Below are 17,150 nucleotides of genomic sequence, written 5' to 3' on the forward strand. Positions count from 1 at the left end.
GTTTTCTGCCAACTGTCGCCTCCATCTACAATAAAGAGAAGAATTTGAATTAATATGAGAGTTACAACAACATTTAATTTCTCTTTGGAATCAATAAAGTATTTTTTCAATTGTGAATGTCCAGCTGTGTTTTTATAGTCCATGTTTGTTTATGAAACACAAACAAAAAAACCCCAGCTCTGGATATTATTTTTTTTAAGGTCCAACACACCACACACCTGTTATTTCCAGTTATAAACCACTTCTTTAGCATATTCTGACTCAACTAAAAAGTGAAAAGTTGGTGTTGGGTGTTTTTGCTAACTTTCCCTCCGGCTCATTTCTGAAGACCACAGTTTTATCACAAGACAAACAAGCTTTAAAGATTATATTATACAATTTTAGTTTATKGGATAGTTGTTGCTGTGGTCTTTTTCTCCTGACTGGTCAAACAGTGTACTGGTATGTAGATGAGGCCATGTCCCAGTTCTCATTATCATACAGTGTGTTTACACTCAGTGTAAAGTCCAAAGGCTCRAGATTTGCTACTTTATTTATCTGAATTCTGCTTGTCTCTGTGTGTTTCACTGAAGTTTTATTCACACATTGTGCCTGATGTTTAGTAACTTATAAATTCAGTGTAAAAAAAATGTGGATGTTGAAGCCATTGAAGAATCCSTCTCAAAAAACCTTATTATGGAGATTCAACCCCAAAGGTCAATCTCTAACATCCATTGTGTCCAGCTAAATCAGTTTTATCCGCAGCTACAAACCACCATTTGAAAAAGCACAATATATCAATTTGTTCTAAGATTGTTCTTAAATGATAATATCAATGATAATAGCAATAATAATATAGTAGATATTAGAGGAAAGGGTTCAATTTGAACCTTAACAAAGGGCAACAAATGAATTTTCTTGAAAATAAGAACACGTTGTGATTAGAGATTAAAGTTAATTGCACCACATTTTTACTTTCGTAGTGGAAATACTATGCAACAATTTCATAAAACAGAAAAACTGACTAAACAAGTAATTTCAGTTAGATGTGTTTTAAAGCWTTTATCAGTATATTATTTAGTAGTTTATTAAGAGACAAATGTGGCTCCTGTCAAATTGAAGACCCCAGCACAGCAGAACCCAAAGGTTTGACTATTTAATCTGTTCACTTCCCTCTAGTGGCACCTCCGCGGAACTTATGTTTTTTCTTTTTCTTTTCTTTGACTTTAAATGAGACTATTTTAACAAAGAACATTCTTCGTTTCAAATTTTTTTTACATTTGTACAAACCAGCGTCGCTTGCGTATTGTCCCTTTGCGTTTGTCTTGCTAGGCGTTAACTGTTAATCAAAATTAATTCTCCAGCATTTCAATTATGTTTGCCTTTAACAGCTCTGAATTTCTGCTTGAGCATTATTTACCTAAACGGATCGATAAAAATCAATCATATCAATTGGTAAAATAATTAAAAACTGCCTGGAAGACAAAACTCAGGGCATTTAGGAAATCGATCATCATGTGACATTCGCGTAAACAGGAAGCAGCTGATTTTTTACTTCACCCTGCTCTCATTTAGTAATGATTAGAGCTGTGTCCTCTAAAACAAATATAAACCGTTCTCTAAGTTTACCTGGACACCAGTAGCTGTTAAGTCATTTAGGAGTAAGTATAAAACACGACACAAAACTTTAACTAGGACAGCTTCGCTGCTCAGTTTGGTAGGCTAACATTGTTAGCGTAGTTAGCATTAGCTAAAGTGATTTTTCGTAGCAGGACAGATCGATTAAATTAACGTATTAGGCGAATTGTACCATTTTTCTGTGTCGAGTGGGATTTGAACTGTAAATATACACACGTTTGTGAYAATTTACGGGTTTAACCATGTAACTTTTGATGGGGGGTTGTAATAACAGCTGGGTGAAACTGCTCCGCAGGAGAAGTGCTGCAGAAACAGACCGAAGTCATCTGACCTGCAGCTCAGGAAAATCTTCACAGCCGTGTCTCCTCAGGGGGATGTCAAGCTCAGCGATGAAGAAAAAGGTGAAGCTGGCCGTGTGGTTTCAGGACCTCTACTTAGTTTTCGACKTTGTTTGCTGAAATCTTCTGRTTTGTTGTTAGGTGTTACTGATGGGGAAGAGTGGGTCTGGAAAGACCAGCATGAGGTCAATCATCTTTGCCAACTACATAGCTCGGGACACACGTCGCCTCGGAGCTACAAGTAAGTACTAATCTGAATTTATTTAAAGATAAATCATGACCGATTGTTTTTTTTTTTATTTTAATTAAAACCACCTGCATCTTTTTTTTTTTTTTTTGTTGACTAGTTGATGTGGAGCACTCCCATGTTCGGTTTCTGGGCAATCTGGTCCTAAACTTGTGGGACTGCGGAGGGTAAATCCTATCTCAACATTATACTTTATTTTTCCTCCGTTATGACTTCGACAGTGATTTTTAAAAAAAAATCTTTTTATCCACCAGACAAGACACGTTTATGGAGAACTATTTCACGAGTCAGAGGGACAACATTTTCAGGAATGTCGAGGTCCTTATTTATGTGTTTGACGTTGAGAGCCGTGAGCTGGAGAAAGACATGCACTACTACCAGTCATGTCTGGAGGCCATCCTGCAGAACTCGCCTGATGCCAAAGTGTTCTGTCTGGTGCACAAAATGGACCTGGTCCAGGAAGACCAGAGAGATTTGGTGAGCATGAACCCACTGCCTTACAAGCCTTTGCTGCACCGGCAGTGCTTTCTGTCAGTCAAGTGTAAGAACATGTGTTTACTGAGGTTAAAAACAACCATTTACTCGGAAGAGAAGAAACATTGAAGTGACCTAAACGGACAAATAAAACGGGTGGTTAGTGGTAATAAAGAATGACAAATTAAAAGTGGAAGAAATCGATCAAATCTACAGAATGAGAAACTCTGGGAACTAAATTGTGTGGATTAACTTGGCGAGGTGAAATGAGCAAATATGATTTTWAAAAAAGAAAACCCAACAAAAAAACTGACCTACATTTAACCTAGTGAACATAAATGATGATGAAATCTGGAATAATAATAAAGAAAAAAAACAAACTTAAAACGGTGAATATTTACAGTCTTATCAGCAATGAAAATRATAAAACACAAGTTGCTACAATTGAAATATCATCATAATCTATAAGCGATAATGGCTGTAMGCTGCCACTCCAAACCAGGCTGAATAGATGTGACAATATTTTATGATTTATCAGTCTTCATGAAAACTAACTTGTGTATACCAAGAGAAACTTAAAACCAATTTGGTTCAGTTTATAAAGCGCCAATTCACAATAAATGTCTTCTCGAGGCATGTTACAAAAAGTCATTTCAATTCAGTAACATGTTCCCGTTGAGCCTCGTTATCAAACGGTGCTTAAAGCTCAGTTAATTATTCTAAATGGTTAAACATTTCTGTCTAACTAAAGATATAAACTCCCCTTTACCAGGAAGAAACCTCCAGCAGAGCCAGAACTGAGCTCAGTACAGTTACAGACACACAAAAATAATTCTTATATTATTTTAATTATGAATGTGGTTCGTGAAACTTAAGATCGAATCAAATATGACATTGAAGTATTCCCACAGCATGATGCCGCCACCCCCATACGTCACCACGGGGATGGTGTGTTGTCATTTGCAGTCTTTCTGCTCTGTTCCTTGGTTTTTGTGATGTCACTTCCTTTTTGCTTTTACAGATCTTTAAGGAGCGTGAAGAAGACCTGAAGCGGCTGTCTAGACCTTTGGCTTGCACGTGCTTCAGGACATCAATCTGGGATGAAACATTGTACAAGGTGAGTTAACTTGATTCAATGCTATTTTTGTTTTTCATTATGTTGACCGACAAAGTCGCCTTTGTAAGAAGCTCGTTAAAATGTCTCTGCAGGCCTGGTCCAGCATAGTTTATCAACTCATCCCAAACGTCCAGCAGCTGGAGACGAACCTGAGAAATTTTGCACAGATCATAGAAGCAGATGAGGTTCTTCTGTTTGAGAGAGCCACTTTCCTGGTGAGAGCGACCATTCGCTTCTGTCTCACTGCAAAAACACAAAATCCTACCAAGCACTTTTAGTCTCGTTTGTAGTGCAAATATCTTATTACACTTGAAATAAGAGAAGACTAACTTACAAGTATCTTTTCACCAAGATATATTAGCTTGTTTTTAGTAAATACTTAYTYAATATTGCTTAAAAAGCACATGTTCCATTGGCAGATTCATTTATTTATAACAAGACAATTTCCCCATGTTATAAGCGAAATAATCTGCCAATGGAACAAGTACTTTTTTTTTCACCAATATTAAGGAATTATTTACTTAAAACAAGCTCCTGTATCTTGCCGATAAGTTACTTTTAAATTAGTTTTGTCTTAATTAAAGTTTACAAAGATATTTGCACTGGAAACGAGACTAAAAATGCTTGGTAAGATTGTGTGTTTTTTCAGCAGCCTAGATTTGGATCTGGGAATGTAAAGCATGTCGCTGTACGTATGCGGTTTGCCCATGTAGGTAATCTCCCACTATCAGTGCAAAGAGCAGCGCGACGCTCACAGGTTTGAGAAGATCAGTAACATCATCAAACAGTTCAAGCTCAGCTGTAGGTAAGTTCACGTCGCGCCTCATCCGCTGAACGTTTTCTGTCTGTTTTTCTCGTGTTTAGTCGCTTCGTCTGTCTTGTCGTTTCAGTAAACTCGCAGCTTCGTTCCAAAGCATGGAAGTTAGAAACTCCAACTTTGCGGCCTTTATCGACGTCTTCACCTCCAACACTTACGTCATGGTGATCATGTCAGACCCCTCTATTCGTAAGTACACCAGTGTTGGTGGGTTACGATWTAAGATGTGGAAACTCTYAGCAATATTSACTATCTTTTTTTTAATTTTATTTGTTTTTCAGCGTCTGCGGCGACGCTCATCAACATCCGAAACGCGAGGAAACACTTTGAGAAGTTGGAGCGGGTGGACGGACCCAAGCACAGCCTGCACATGCGGATGCGTTAGCCCACGCTTGATTCCCAGCGGATACTCTCAGCCAATCAATGCACAGAGCACAGATRGCATGTTGCAGCCTCGAAAGCTCTGATAGATATAAACAGCCCGACATCATTTCTGCTCTATCTTTACATTCAATCAACAGTCATTCTGGGAGAATCTTAGTTTTTGTTTGTCTAATTTCTACAGGGATCAGAAGTATCCTGAACAGTGGTACGCTCTGATGAAATATTTATGCTTAGTTGACACATGAAGCAGTTAAAAACGTGTTTACCATGAAGGCCTTTCTTTTCTCACTTTGTTGTATCCATCGGATTTATATAGTCAGTGCAGTGTGTCCCAGTGACACCGTTTGATTTTTCAACTGCGGTTTTTAAATGGTCACAAAAAATATAGTTATATTTAGAAGCCTAATTTTGAGTATGTGTTTTTTGTATTTATTCAGATTTTTTTTTTTTAACTGCAATATGTGTGTTTAGTATGGTATCCATTCAGAGTCCACTAAGCACCCTGGGCCAGTTGTCTGGTACATGTGATATGCTGCACCTGCCAAGTGGGTCGACAGAAGTGTTGGAGCAGCCATTTAAAGGCACAGAACGCTAATTACGCACATTTACTCAAAGGTTTTGCTGTGGATTACGAAAACAGCTAGATAAGCTGTTTTCTTGTTTGGAAAATATTTCTTGGTTGCATAAAAAAAGATCAAGGTAAAATTTGGCCAAACAGTTATCCACACTGCCTTAGCTTTATATGTTTTAATTAGCCTGAGGTTAGACATTGCTTTATGATACAGGTTTAGCTGAGCAGCTGTTCTGCTCTCTCAAAAGGAAACTGATACCCACGCTGGAGAGGACTGTAAGGAGATAGCTACGTGTTTTCAGGACGTGTGTGTGTGTGTGTGTGTGCATTAAATAATGACAAAATCACAGTTAATTAGGAAAAATCTGGATGAGCAAAAATCTGGATGAGCAATGAAAGGACATGATACTAAGTGTATCATGTCCTTTCATGATACACTTAGTAAGAGTTGCTACAATCTAATCAGAAGATCTATTTTTATTAAAAAATATTTTCCTGGAGGCTTAAATGACTGAAAGGAATATGGTTGTTTGCTTCGTCCCTTTTATGCTACATCAGTTTGGTTTGTCTGTGTGCATGGATATGCTGAACACACTGTTCTTAACCCTCCTGTTGTCCTCATTTTCTGTGTATAGGGAAAACACATACAAATCTCGGTCATTTTGACCCGAGGACAACAGGAGGAGTATAAATCCCGCTGCTGATGCTTTACCTCCTTTTAATGATACTCAAGAAATGTTGGTGTAAAATAACGGTGTGCAGATGAAGCTTTACAAAACTTTCGTAGCTTTTTTTCTTCTGTGCATTGCCGCAAGATGTCAAAGCATTTAAAACTAAATCGCCACCTAGTGGTTTGTGGAAGTATTGCAACATTCACACCAAACTCTTRGACGCGTCCCGTTTTAAAGATGGAGAAACTGCGTATGGGGTGAGGAAAACACGGGTGGCAGTGAACCAGGAAGACGGGATTTAGATCTTGAATGGGAATAAAATCAGCGGTATGAAATTCCTTAATGGTACGTTTCAGTAGCACTTTAAGCTAATTTCACACCAACAACACAATCACAAAATGTGTGCGAAATGGTTTGACTAGCTACATAGCATAAGTACAAACTTTCTTTTTTTTCTCTACTGTTGTAAAGCCACCAGACTGACTTATTGGGGACAAATATATATGWTTTTATTCCAAATGTGATTTGAAAACATGAACTTCTAAAAACTGAACACATAATTAAATCCCATCTTTAAACCTGTCAAGCTAGGCTGGTTAAGCAAAACATTTTCTCTTATAAAGCAAAAAAAAAAAAACTTTCCCAAACATACTCAGTTTTTAATTATTTTTGGTTCGGTGTAACTGGTAAGTTTGACTCGGGATTGATATTTTACACTTTCATAGTTTTACAGTTTGAAATCATTCATACTCCTGCCAGATGAAAATKTAACGTTTTTTCTCAAAAATGTTTCTTCTGACTGAAAGTAATATTAAAGTTTTGCACTTAAATGCTTCTTGGTTGAGTCAAAATAATTTTAAAACTTAATCTGCCAGATTTTGGTCCCAACAGCATACAATGTTTCATTCTTCATAAAGAAACTGTTTAAAAATTTTATTGTGTAACTTTTTAATTACTGCAGTTGTTGCTGCAGCAAATTTAAGACAGATTGATGAAAGGACACTTGCAGTTCTCACCAGAGACGGTCCTAGCCTGTTTGGCGTCCTGGGCGAACCACCTCAACTAAAGTGAAATTTGAGGATTTTAATGTAGGAATAGCTTCTATGAAATGGTAGTACATTTGGACCAATTATTTATTAAAATATGTGCGAAAGGCAGTCTGTGCTGTAAAACCAAAAACACAGTCTTCCATCAACAAAATAAATGTAAAACAAGTCATACTCCAAGCTAGAAAAATCCAGAACAACTATGGTAATTCACAAAAACATGCAGGCTACAGGCTGTTGGGATGACGTTAACAGCTTTACTAAACAGAAAGAATGGATYGTTTATTTTTATTTCACCCTGACCCCTCCTTGGTTGCTGTGGAGCTGAATAAAAACATTCCTTACTTTCCTCTGAAACATCACGTCGAATCCTTCAAAGAAGTTTAGCATCTTGACAACCTTAATGCAAAACAAGAACCTTTTAAAGTTTATTCATAAAACATGTGGAGATACACACAAGGAAAGCAAGTAATGAACAAAAAAATCATTTTCACATTGCTCTACATTATGATCATTATCATAGTTCTTCATCTTAAATGTCTATTGATTGGCTGCCCGTGATGCACATATTTAAGAATTTAGAAACCCTTCTTTTACCATTCTGTAGCTGAGTGAAGATTGATTCAAGATGCTTGATATTATCAGTGCCTTTCTGGCAGGATATGGATTCGGCAGCTCCTGCCTCTTTATTGTTACCAGCTCTCTCCAGCTCTGCTGCTGTGAGGCATTGTTYCAGCTACTCTTATCAACACTGCTCATGTGTGTCCAGGAATGCAAAGGCTGAAAAACTGGAAAATCCCCGGCCTTTTACTTCAAAGTGCAACTTTCCTCAAATAAATGGGTGGAAGTCAGTACGGGACCTCGCTCGTTTTTGTTGGGTTCGAAGGTAGAACACAAAGCTTTTGCAAATAATCAATATTGAGTGTCTGAAGATTAATCTTTTTCTTCTTTTCTTTTTTTTAAAGGAAGTCTGTTTTTTCAGCAAAACGTTTTCATGGCACAAACTTTGTAAATGTAACATTTAGGAAACATTCAAAAACATTTATACAGATTTACAGTGCATTGCAAAGGTATTAAACCTTTTTTTATGCGTTACAATCCCAAAGGTCAATGTATTTTATTGAGGTTTTATGCAATAGAGTCATTTTGTAAATTTGCAAGAAATTAAMATTTTTTATTACAAATATTTAAATCCAGTGCCCCAACTCGGACCGATCTCCTAATCCCTGTTAAAGATTGGTCTGTGGTGTAAATTTCCTTTAAAAGGGCATTTTGTGATTGTAATTGTAAATGTGAAAAAGCTACCTTAGAAAGAGGGGCACTGGAAACTGTTTGTGACAACTAATCACCATGCACAGTATCTCCTTGGGCCTTTGGTTCCCTGGAGTAGCAGCAGGAGTTCATTTGAAGAGTACCAAAGCATAACAGATGACATGTAGAGGGAACTGAATGTCTCTGTTGATGCAAACAAACATGATACTCACAGGTGATCAAGGAAGATATAAAGAAATCCCAGAGTATCTTGTACTTGTTGTTTATATACTTTGTAACATTTATTCAGCTTGAGCTGGCTTGAAACTTGAAGTCAGCCTTTGCRCATGCATTCAGCTCTTGGCCGTTCATTTGTACAAACACTCAAAGTTAGCTGGGCTCTGGTGTTGTGTGTTTTGTTTTTATGTTGATTGAAATGCAGCTATTTCTTTAAATTATAAACTGCAAGAAAACAGTAAAAGGGCAATGGTGTGTGWAGATGTTCCGTCTGCCTCCAGCACAGCAGAAACATGCATTTTAGCTTAATTGTCCACTTTAAATGACCCTGCTGTGTGTACATGCACGGCTATTTGCCCGACGTGTCTCTGTGCTGCCCTGTGATGGACTGGTGATCTGTCCAGGAYGTACTCCGCCTTCAAGCCATTGACCCCTGGAGACAGGCTCCATCCACCATGATTCATCCAGTGAGTGGATGAATRAATGACTGAAGTCTGATGTTGAAAGTATCAGTGCTGTAATGTTTGCCTGTTTCTGTTCCGAGTCTGAACATTGTTTTGATGTGGTGACCCATTTGTACCGCCAAAACCACCGGGGCCACTTCCACTTGCCATTTGTGTGCTGGCATCCGTGTCATTGTTTGCCTCTGCGCCGCAGTCAGTTTGGTTCAGGTGCCGCTCCAGCAGAGTGATTCGCTGCTTTAGCCGCTGCTGAGTGTCTGTRTACTCAGTCAGYAGACGGGCAAAACGAGTCTGTAGGGTGTCCAGAGAGGTCTCCAGTCTCTCCACCTTCTCCTCTGTGTCCTCCTTCTGTAGCCCGCCCTTCTCYGCATTCTCGTCAAGAAGCCCTTCCTTCTTAAGGATCTCCCTACCCCTGTCCTCTAGCACTGTTTTAGCGTCTGGATACTCGGTCACTGCCTCCATTAGGTCGTCCTTGGAGAGGCAGAAGAGGTCAGAGTATCCCAAGCTTCGGATGTTGGCTGTRCGGCGATTCCCCATTTTACTACCCCTTATGTTCAAAATGCTGATCTCCCCAAAGCAGCTTCCAGCAGTGAGGAGAGCATACTGCGTGACCCCATCGTCAGCTACTACTGCCAGCTTCCCCTCTTTAATGATATACATCTCCTTACCAATGTCTCCTTTCCTGCAGATGTAGTCTCCTGGACTAAAAACCTGCGGACGTAGCTTGAGCACAAGCTCCACGAGCAGTCCGGCCTCACAGTCTTGAAAAATGCGYACTTTCTTGAGCGTCTCAAGGTGTACGTTGATGGCAATCTCGGCGCGCAGTTTGTTGGGCAGGTTCTTCAGCACCTCCTGCTCGTCTACGGCTTTTTGGTTGGTCCACAGGTAGTCGAACCACTTGATGACGCGCGTCTCCAGCTCTCTGCTGACCTTGCGGAAGTGCATGTAGTGTTTGATAGCGTCGATTCGAGCCTGAAACTCGGCCCGGGTGGCGTTCATGTTGGCTATCATGGAGCCTACATTTCCCACAATTGTTGCAAAGATCAGCACTCCAACAAGGAAGTCGAAGACCACAAACAAGTACTCCTCATCTCGCACAGGCGCAGGCATTTCTCCAATGGTGGTAAGAGTGAGGGTTGACCARTAAAAACAGTAGACATAGCTTCTTGTTAAGGACGAGTACTCCGGTTTGGAGATGTCTGGAAAGACCCACGTGTCTGAACCAAACCCCAAAGACTTGGATATAGCGTAGTAGATACAGGCATTCCAGTGAATGATGACCAKGATGTAGAGCACCAAGTTGCAGATCCGGAAGATGTTGGGGTAGTTGGTACGTGTTTCTGTCCGGTCAAAGAATTCAAACATGCGAGGGAAGCGCAGCAGGCGATTGAATCGGAGCTGAGGAGTGTGGATGCCAGTGTAAATGTACACCAGATCAGTGGGCAGGATGGACACCACGTCCAGCTTGAACTGTAATGTTCGGATGTAACTGTCTCTTAGCTTGGCGTGGTCCTTCACCAGGAGGCCTTGTTCCAGAAAACCTTAAACAACGTAGATGGAGAGGAAATTTAGTTCGACAGCTTTAACAAATATGTAAAAGAAGAAGGTWGTGTTTTTAATGGATTACCTGTYCGTAGACGCACAAAACTGTCCAGTATGTAGACAGTATCGGAGATGTAGTCCAGCACCAGCCAGCAGATGTAAATGYTCACCTGCAGTTTGTCAAAGCATGCCCTGGGAACATAAAAAGGTCCAAATGATTTAGTGCTCTAATCAAAGGGCTGGACTGTACAGATCACTGCATTTATTATCCAACTGCAGGGCCGGAGGTAGCCTACTGTGGGAATTATAATACCTTGCAATCACAAGTAACCAATTGTAGAGGACTGCAATAGCAATGACAAACAGCCAACGGTAGTAGGCGTCATCAGATGGTGAGACAACRAACAGTTCCCACCTCTTCCTGGAAGTATGAGGAGCAGACAAATGATACATTAGTTAAATCCCCATGGATATTTYTCTCGGGAAAAGTTATTTTGTTTTATAATGTAGCATTGACTAACAGAACACCATTTTACGAAGCAGTATCACTGAGTTAAAATCTTAAGACATCACAATAGRTAGAACAGGTGTCCCTAACCCAGTCAGGAATACCTCAAGATCCCTTTGGCATTGTTGCCATTGACATCTGGCTGGGTGATGCTGTTGCGACTGGGGGCTGTTCTCAGCTCAGGGCCGCGAAAGCGTTCCAGGAAGGAGTCTGGCCGCTCCTCCTCCTCCAGCAGGCTCCTGTGTGCCCATTCCCTCAGCCTCACTACCAGTTTCACCAGTCTAAGACACGTGCAAAGCATAAAATCCCCGTTAAGCTTCAAGGAAGTCATGAAAGTGACACAGAAATTGCCATTCGTGTGAAACCTTATCCCAGAGAAGCACATAGAAATTAAATGGATTTGCAGAGTGAAGCAACAAATAATCTCTGATAGAGAAATGTTTGATAAATTGTGGCCGTGTGACAATGATTTGACTCATTTGTCAGGCACATCGATGTAAGTGCCAAACAATSCTGTTGATGTTCACATMTAACAATTCAGAAACTCCGGCAAAAATGCTAAMATGTAATTGCCGCGACGCTACAGTGTCACCTTGAAATGGCCCCATTCCTCTGGAAAGAATTCTCCGAACTGCGTCCGTCAGGGTCGAGAGCGGCGACTCGTTGCAGCTCTGATGACGTGTCATCGCAGACCGATGGCACCCTGGGACGAAAACAACCAAACAGAAAAGAAAAACTCTCGTTATCATTCGTTTCATGCGCTGCTTTTATAAAACTGACTTTCTCTTACCTGCTAAGTTTACTTTCAGACCTCTCGATCTCTTCCTCCAAGGTTGTCTTCACTGACAGGTTGTGGGGCGACCGGTCTCTCTCTGGCACCTGGCCTGTCATCCTCAGGTTCTGTCACGGAGGACAAACAGCAGTGTTGGAGCCTCACTGTGAGCCATTCAACCCATGCTGTCATTAGCGGTGTTCCCTGTTTCTCTGCTGAGCTGTTGCAGCAGAGGAAAGTGTTTATGATGCATAATGTCAGTATATAGTCAGGGGATGTTGGCCAACTGAGACCGTCTGCGGTCCCCAACCAGCATCCGTCAGGTGACGGCTCAGTTGCAATGGTGAGGGACGCATATACAAAACAGGAACTGAGCAATTTACAACTCGACTCTTTGTTAGAGTGAGAAAAATGTGCTGCCTAAGATTTTTTTTTTATTGTTGTTTTGCATTCTTTTTTTATTTTACGCTTCCTGAAGAAAAGACTTGTGGAAAAACCATTAGGTCCTTTAAACCAGGACAGACAAGTTTTTTTTTCCTTCCAAAGAGCATTTTATTACCTTCTGTAGAACTGCAAGAAAAAACGCAGACCTTAATTGTTTTAGATTTTAAAAGATTTTTTAGTAATACAACAAAAACTACAGATAGTTCTTATATTTACTTATGTATTTATTACCTCTTTTACTTGATATTCATAAAATAAATTTTAAATATAGGCTATATTTAACTATTACATATTTCCTCTAACGATGTACATTTTAATTATTTATTCTATGAAATTCATACATTCTTCGTTTATTATTAGGATTTAAATGTATAGTGTAATTTATTCACTTTTAAACAACTTTTAAATATATCTCGTGGACTTCTGATATTTATTTCATGAATCATATTTAAATGTTACTTAAAGCAGATTTTTTTTTTTTTTGACTTGGGCATTTTTACTGTGCAACTTGTTGCCAACAACATTTGTCTCATTAAAAAACAAACGTATTAAATAATGTACCAGTAGTCCGTCTGCTGGTTTCGAAGAACTGACCGTTTGATCTATAAGAAAATATCGAAGAATAAAAGTCGTGAACCGAACCTTTTGCACAGTTTAGGCGAAACTTTCCAACCCTCTCCACCAAGTGGGAAGCACTTTATTCCCCCTACCAGTTACATGTGTGCACCCGTAACGCATTTCCACCCTGCGGCGCAGACAGACGAGGAGCTGTTTAGACAACTGTTACCGCTGTGTGACTAATTGGTAGATCATTAACGAAAACACGGCTTCGGTCAGACTGAAGCTCTCCAGCTGAGCGGGCCTATCAGCAGCTCTCCCTCCGGACCTTCATCACTCAGGAAACCAGCATGCTGAGTGCGCGCGCAAACTGCGGCTCATCATTACATCACAGGGGGCAGCAGGGTTGAACCACCAGAAGTTGTCACTCAACCAAACTCAGCTTAGTTGTTGAAATGGCTCGAATGTCTCCTTTTTGTTGTGAAGCTGGAGATAAATTCTGATTAGTATAAACATTGCTTTTACTCCTGCTGACGGAGCTGCGGTAGAACTTCACTTGCAAAGCAGTTACACCAACTGCGACTCTTACCTTAGGTTTCCTTTAGTCACCTGAAGACTCCGTCATTCCGGAGCAAAGCGCCTCCGACAAATCCATCCTCAAAGCTGCGAGCGAAGGAAAATACTCCTAAAACACAGTTGTTTTTGAAATGGTTTTCTGTGAGGCTTTGAAAGGTGTTCCAGTCAGAGGTGTGAACACGTGGCTGCGCTCGTCCTCCGATGAGAGTAGACAGGTAGGTTAGGAGGTAAAGGCGGGGTGGGGCTTTCAGAGCCCAGGCGTCAGCTCTGGATGTGAGAAATCTTTGGGGAAATATACATTTTCAATAAATCTGGATCTGTTCTTGTCATGTTAGTAGAAAAACAAATACACACACACGCGCACACACACAAATCCAAGAAATACAAATGTAGTTTTTGCAAAAATATATATTCCTTTTTCGCCTTTTCCTTACAGAATTGTTTGCTCAAGGTGTCTAAGTGCATGGATAGACTACAATGACAATTTTCTAACCGAACAAACCATCTAAATTGTAAAACATGGTGGTGGCAGCATTATGCTGTAGGGATGCTTTTCTTTAGCGGCCGGAGAGAAGCTGGTGAGAGTAGATAAAGGAGGATGGCTGGAGCCGACAGGCCCTACAATGGAATGGTTCAGATCAGAGTAAAGTGATGAGTTGAAATGGCCTAGTTCAAGTTCAGAGTTAAGTGAAGCTAAGAATCCGTAGGGAGACTTGGAAAAATACTATCCATTAACATTCTCTATGCATTCTGCCTTAACTGGATCTATTTGACCAAAAACAATGGGCGAAGTGCCCGGATGCGAAAAGCGAATTCAATATTCAATAAATCCCAATAAAAAAATTAACAATTTTAAGTTTTTACAGGGTACTAGAGATATATTTCTCTGAGTCCTGCATGTAAGGATTACATTTGAAAAAACAAAAATATGCTATTTAAAAAAATAAAGTAAAAGACATAAAAATATGATGCAATTTAAACTGGTGATGGCAGTATCATGGTGTGGGCCAACTTTGAGGCAGGTGCTCTGATTGAAAGTGGATTTTTTAAAATAAACTATGAATACATGTTTATGAACAGGATCAAGAATAATAGTGTGGTGTAGAAATATGACCGATTTTCTATACGCCGTTCCAATAAGACGAAGGGAAATAAAACCAAAAGAGGTTTTTTTGTGTTAAGCATGATTCTGAAGTCAATCCAGTAGAAAGCTTCTTATTTGGGGAAATCTTCAATTAATTAAAATAGTGATTCTGAACCAATCATCTTTCTGTTAAGTGTTTGTGTTTTTACACATTTCTGCTCTTATGGGAAATCTCTGTACTGTAAATTGTTTTAAAAAGATAAACATTCACTTCACATACCGTTATGAACATTTGATAAAACATATACTTCTACCTTTATGCTATAATTATATTATTTCTATTATTAATCTCATTTTTTTTAATATACCCAACACTAAAAATTTTGTGTGAACCCATGCATTCTGTTACACCCGAACGTCGCCTCTGTGGGAAACATTTACTGAAAACGTTTCCTAAGCAACAATGTACAAAGTTCTTCTTCAGTAGACAAATTGAAACTTTAGCTCCAAATGTTCCCGTCTGAAACGATAAAGCACGGACGATGAAGGCCACACGAGACAAGCCTCCTCATCAAGCAGCGCAAAGGCAGGTGCCGGAGCCGTAATCAGAGCCTTGAAAGACTTTACAAGGAGCGAAGCCCGGAGGATTTCACACGCATCCGAGATCCGAGTCAGTGAACAGCGACCTGCAGTCTGCCTCGCCTCCTCCCCGCTGCACTGGGAAAAGACAATAGATCAAACACACAATCGCTCTTGCTCACAGTTTGCTTTGTCAGACAGATGACAGGTTTTATGAGGAAAAAGAGGGAAGGACAGCAACAGAAACTGGAGATAAGAGGAAGGAGAAGTAGTAAAAGGAAAATGAGGTGAACCGTTGAATCATAAAAGTTGCTCTGAAATGTCCCTGTTCATTTCATGACAGTCTGAAGAGCCACCAAAGCTTTTCGTATCAGACCATCAAGCATGGATTGACGATAATTCAGTTTTCCAAAAGAAAAATCCAGTACAGAGAAACCACCACACGTCACCAAAAATAACGCCTTACCTGCAGTGAAGCATGGCAGTGGCAGCATCATGCTCTGGGGTTACTTTGCTGCAGATAAGCACGAACAGTTCTAGTAATCAAATCAGGTGTCCTTTTAGAAAGCTCCAGATGAAGGTGGATTTTAATCGCCAGCATCATTGAGTACAAGCAAAACAAACAAAAGAATGACTTTATGAACAGAAATATAAACTTTATGAAGTAGCTCTGACATTAAATCGGTTCAGTCATGCATAGAGCGTTTTGGACAAAAGATGTTCTCATAAGCTGATGGATTTGGATAAGTGTGGCAATGCAGAGAGCTCTGAAATGAAAAAAAGGGAATTACTTGACTGTCCACATTTACATAATTTCCAACAAATTTGTTTTTCAGCTCAGCACAAGACGCATCACATTCAAGTAGAGAGAAGTTTGAAATAAAGGTTTTACAAATACTTTTGTGAAATGCATTGAAAATGCATTAAAAAAAAGTCCCTGACTATTTATTTGTATTGCTTTTATGACATATCGGAGCTTTGAAAATGTTACCATTTCAGAAAAGCTAAATTATATACATTTGTTCAGCAGAAAACCTGAGTATGATACAAACCAAGTCTCACTTCAAAGTTCAGCCACAACCTCTTACAAAATTTCTTTTGAAAACAAACAGCAAAGACCAAACATAGCAGCTGTTTTCAAAATCATGTTTATTGTTACATGTAAAGCACTTACTTGGGAGAATAGACATGAACAAAAGACCAAATTCAATTTGGCCGTCGTCATAGCACATCATCAAGCTACTTGGAATGAAGTAACTGTATTTGGTAATGTTTAATATGAGCAGAAAACAAAGAGAAACCCTCAGAGCACAAATACAAATCATCTTTTGATAGTTGAAGGCACAGCATGAAGCCAGGAGAGTCAAGTCAGCCTGCTCACCATCGAACGGACGCACAGTAATACAAAACAAAAAAAGAAAATCCCAATGCAACACAAATCAGACATCCTTAAAGACAGCATTTACAGCATGTTGCATGATAATCCCAAGAAAAAAAAAAAAAAGATTACGAGGCAATACAAATAGCATTTCCTCCCACAGGTCATCACCACAAACTGACCTCATGGCTTCTGTTTTCTGATATGTAGACGTCCGTGGAGTCCCCTCTACTGAAACACTCGCATGCCATCGAGTAAGAACATGTTTGAGCATCGCTTTTCTTCTTTTGAAGTGTCCTCCACCAAAACTTTAAACCTCTCTGACTTACTTTTGGCCTTCTGACGCATATATTCAAAGGTAAAGCACTCAGGAATGTCTGTTGCTTGGTCGAGGAGATAATTGACTTATCAGCAAGGATTGAAATATGTAAACAACCTTGCAGCTGGTATATTATGCATATTTGTATTGGGGGGGGGG

At 39.7% G+C, this 17,150-nt stretch overlaps 2 protein-coding genes across 3 annotated transcripts; one reads left to right on the plus strand and one right to left on the minus strand.

Annotated features, from left to right (window-relative positions):
• The first annotated feature begins 1,494 nt into the window (after positions 1 to 1,494).
• Positions 1,495 to 5,400, plus strand: rraga (Ras-related GTP binding A). 2 transcript variants are annotated; one of them, XM_008427545.2, is made up of 10 exons: positions 1,495 to 1,640; positions 1,913 to 2,018; positions 2,097 to 2,196; positions 2,303 to 2,369; positions 2,457 to 2,679; positions 3,698 to 3,793; positions 3,886 to 4,008; positions 4,507 to 4,598; positions 4,684 to 4,799; positions 4,892 to 5,400. In XM_008427545.2, exons 2-10 carry the CDS (start codon positions 1,992 to 1,994, stop codon positions 4,993 to 4,995), a joined length of 948 nt encoding a protein of 315 aa, XP_008425767.1. In that variant the 5' UTR covers positions 1,495 to 1,640; positions 1,913 to 1,991; the 3' UTR covers positions 4,996 to 5,400. The 2 variants fall into 2 exon arrangements, with proteins under 2 accessions (XP_008425767.1, XP_008425768.1); XM_008427546.2 differs by having other exon boundaries at positions 1,496 to 1,640; positions 1,892 to 2,018.
• Positions 5,401 to 7,686: 2,286 nt separating this feature from the next.
• LOC103475720 (cyclic nucleotide gated channel subunit alpha 2) lies at positions 7,687 to 13,798 on the minus strand. The gene is made up of 7 exons (XM_008427548.2): positions 13,645 to 13,798; positions 12,072 to 12,181; positions 11,874 to 11,984; positions 11,386 to 11,562; positions 11,087 to 11,194; positions 10,859 to 10,965; positions 7,687 to 10,772 (listed from the first exon to the last, which is right to left on the minus strand). Exons 2-7 carry the CDS (start codon positions 12,170 to 12,172, stop codon positions 9,280 to 9,282), a joined length of 2,097 nt encoding a protein of 698 aa, XP_008425770.1. The 5' UTR covers positions 12,173 to 12,181; positions 13,645 to 13,798; the 3' UTR covers positions 7,687 to 9,279.
• Between the last annotated feature and the right edge of the window lie 3,352 nt (positions 13,799 to 17,150).

This window comes from Poecilia reticulata, linkage group LG14 (genome assembly GCF_000633615.1).
Source record: "Poecilia reticulata strain Guanapo linkage group LG14, Guppy_female_1.0+MT, whole genome shotgun sequence".
NCBI lineage: Eukaryota > Metazoa > Chordata > Actinopteri > Cyprinodontiformes > Poeciliidae > Poecilia > Poecilia reticulata.

What these genes read in the sequence shown, in the direction of transcription:
- rraga (XM_008427545.2), top strand. Translation starts at nt 1,992, where the DNA reads ATGTCAAGCTCAGCGATGAAGAAAAAG. An exon ending in GGGATGAAACATTGTACAAG is followed by an intron (nt 3,794 to 3,885) that starts GTGAGTTAACTT and finishes ATGTCTCTGCAG; the next exon opens with GCCTGGTCCAGCATAGTTTA. An exon ending in CAGTTCAAGCTCAGCTGTAG is followed by an intron (nt 4,599 to 4,683) that starts GTAAGTTCACGT and finishes TTGTCGTTTCAG; the next exon opens with TAAACTCGCAGCTTCGTTCC.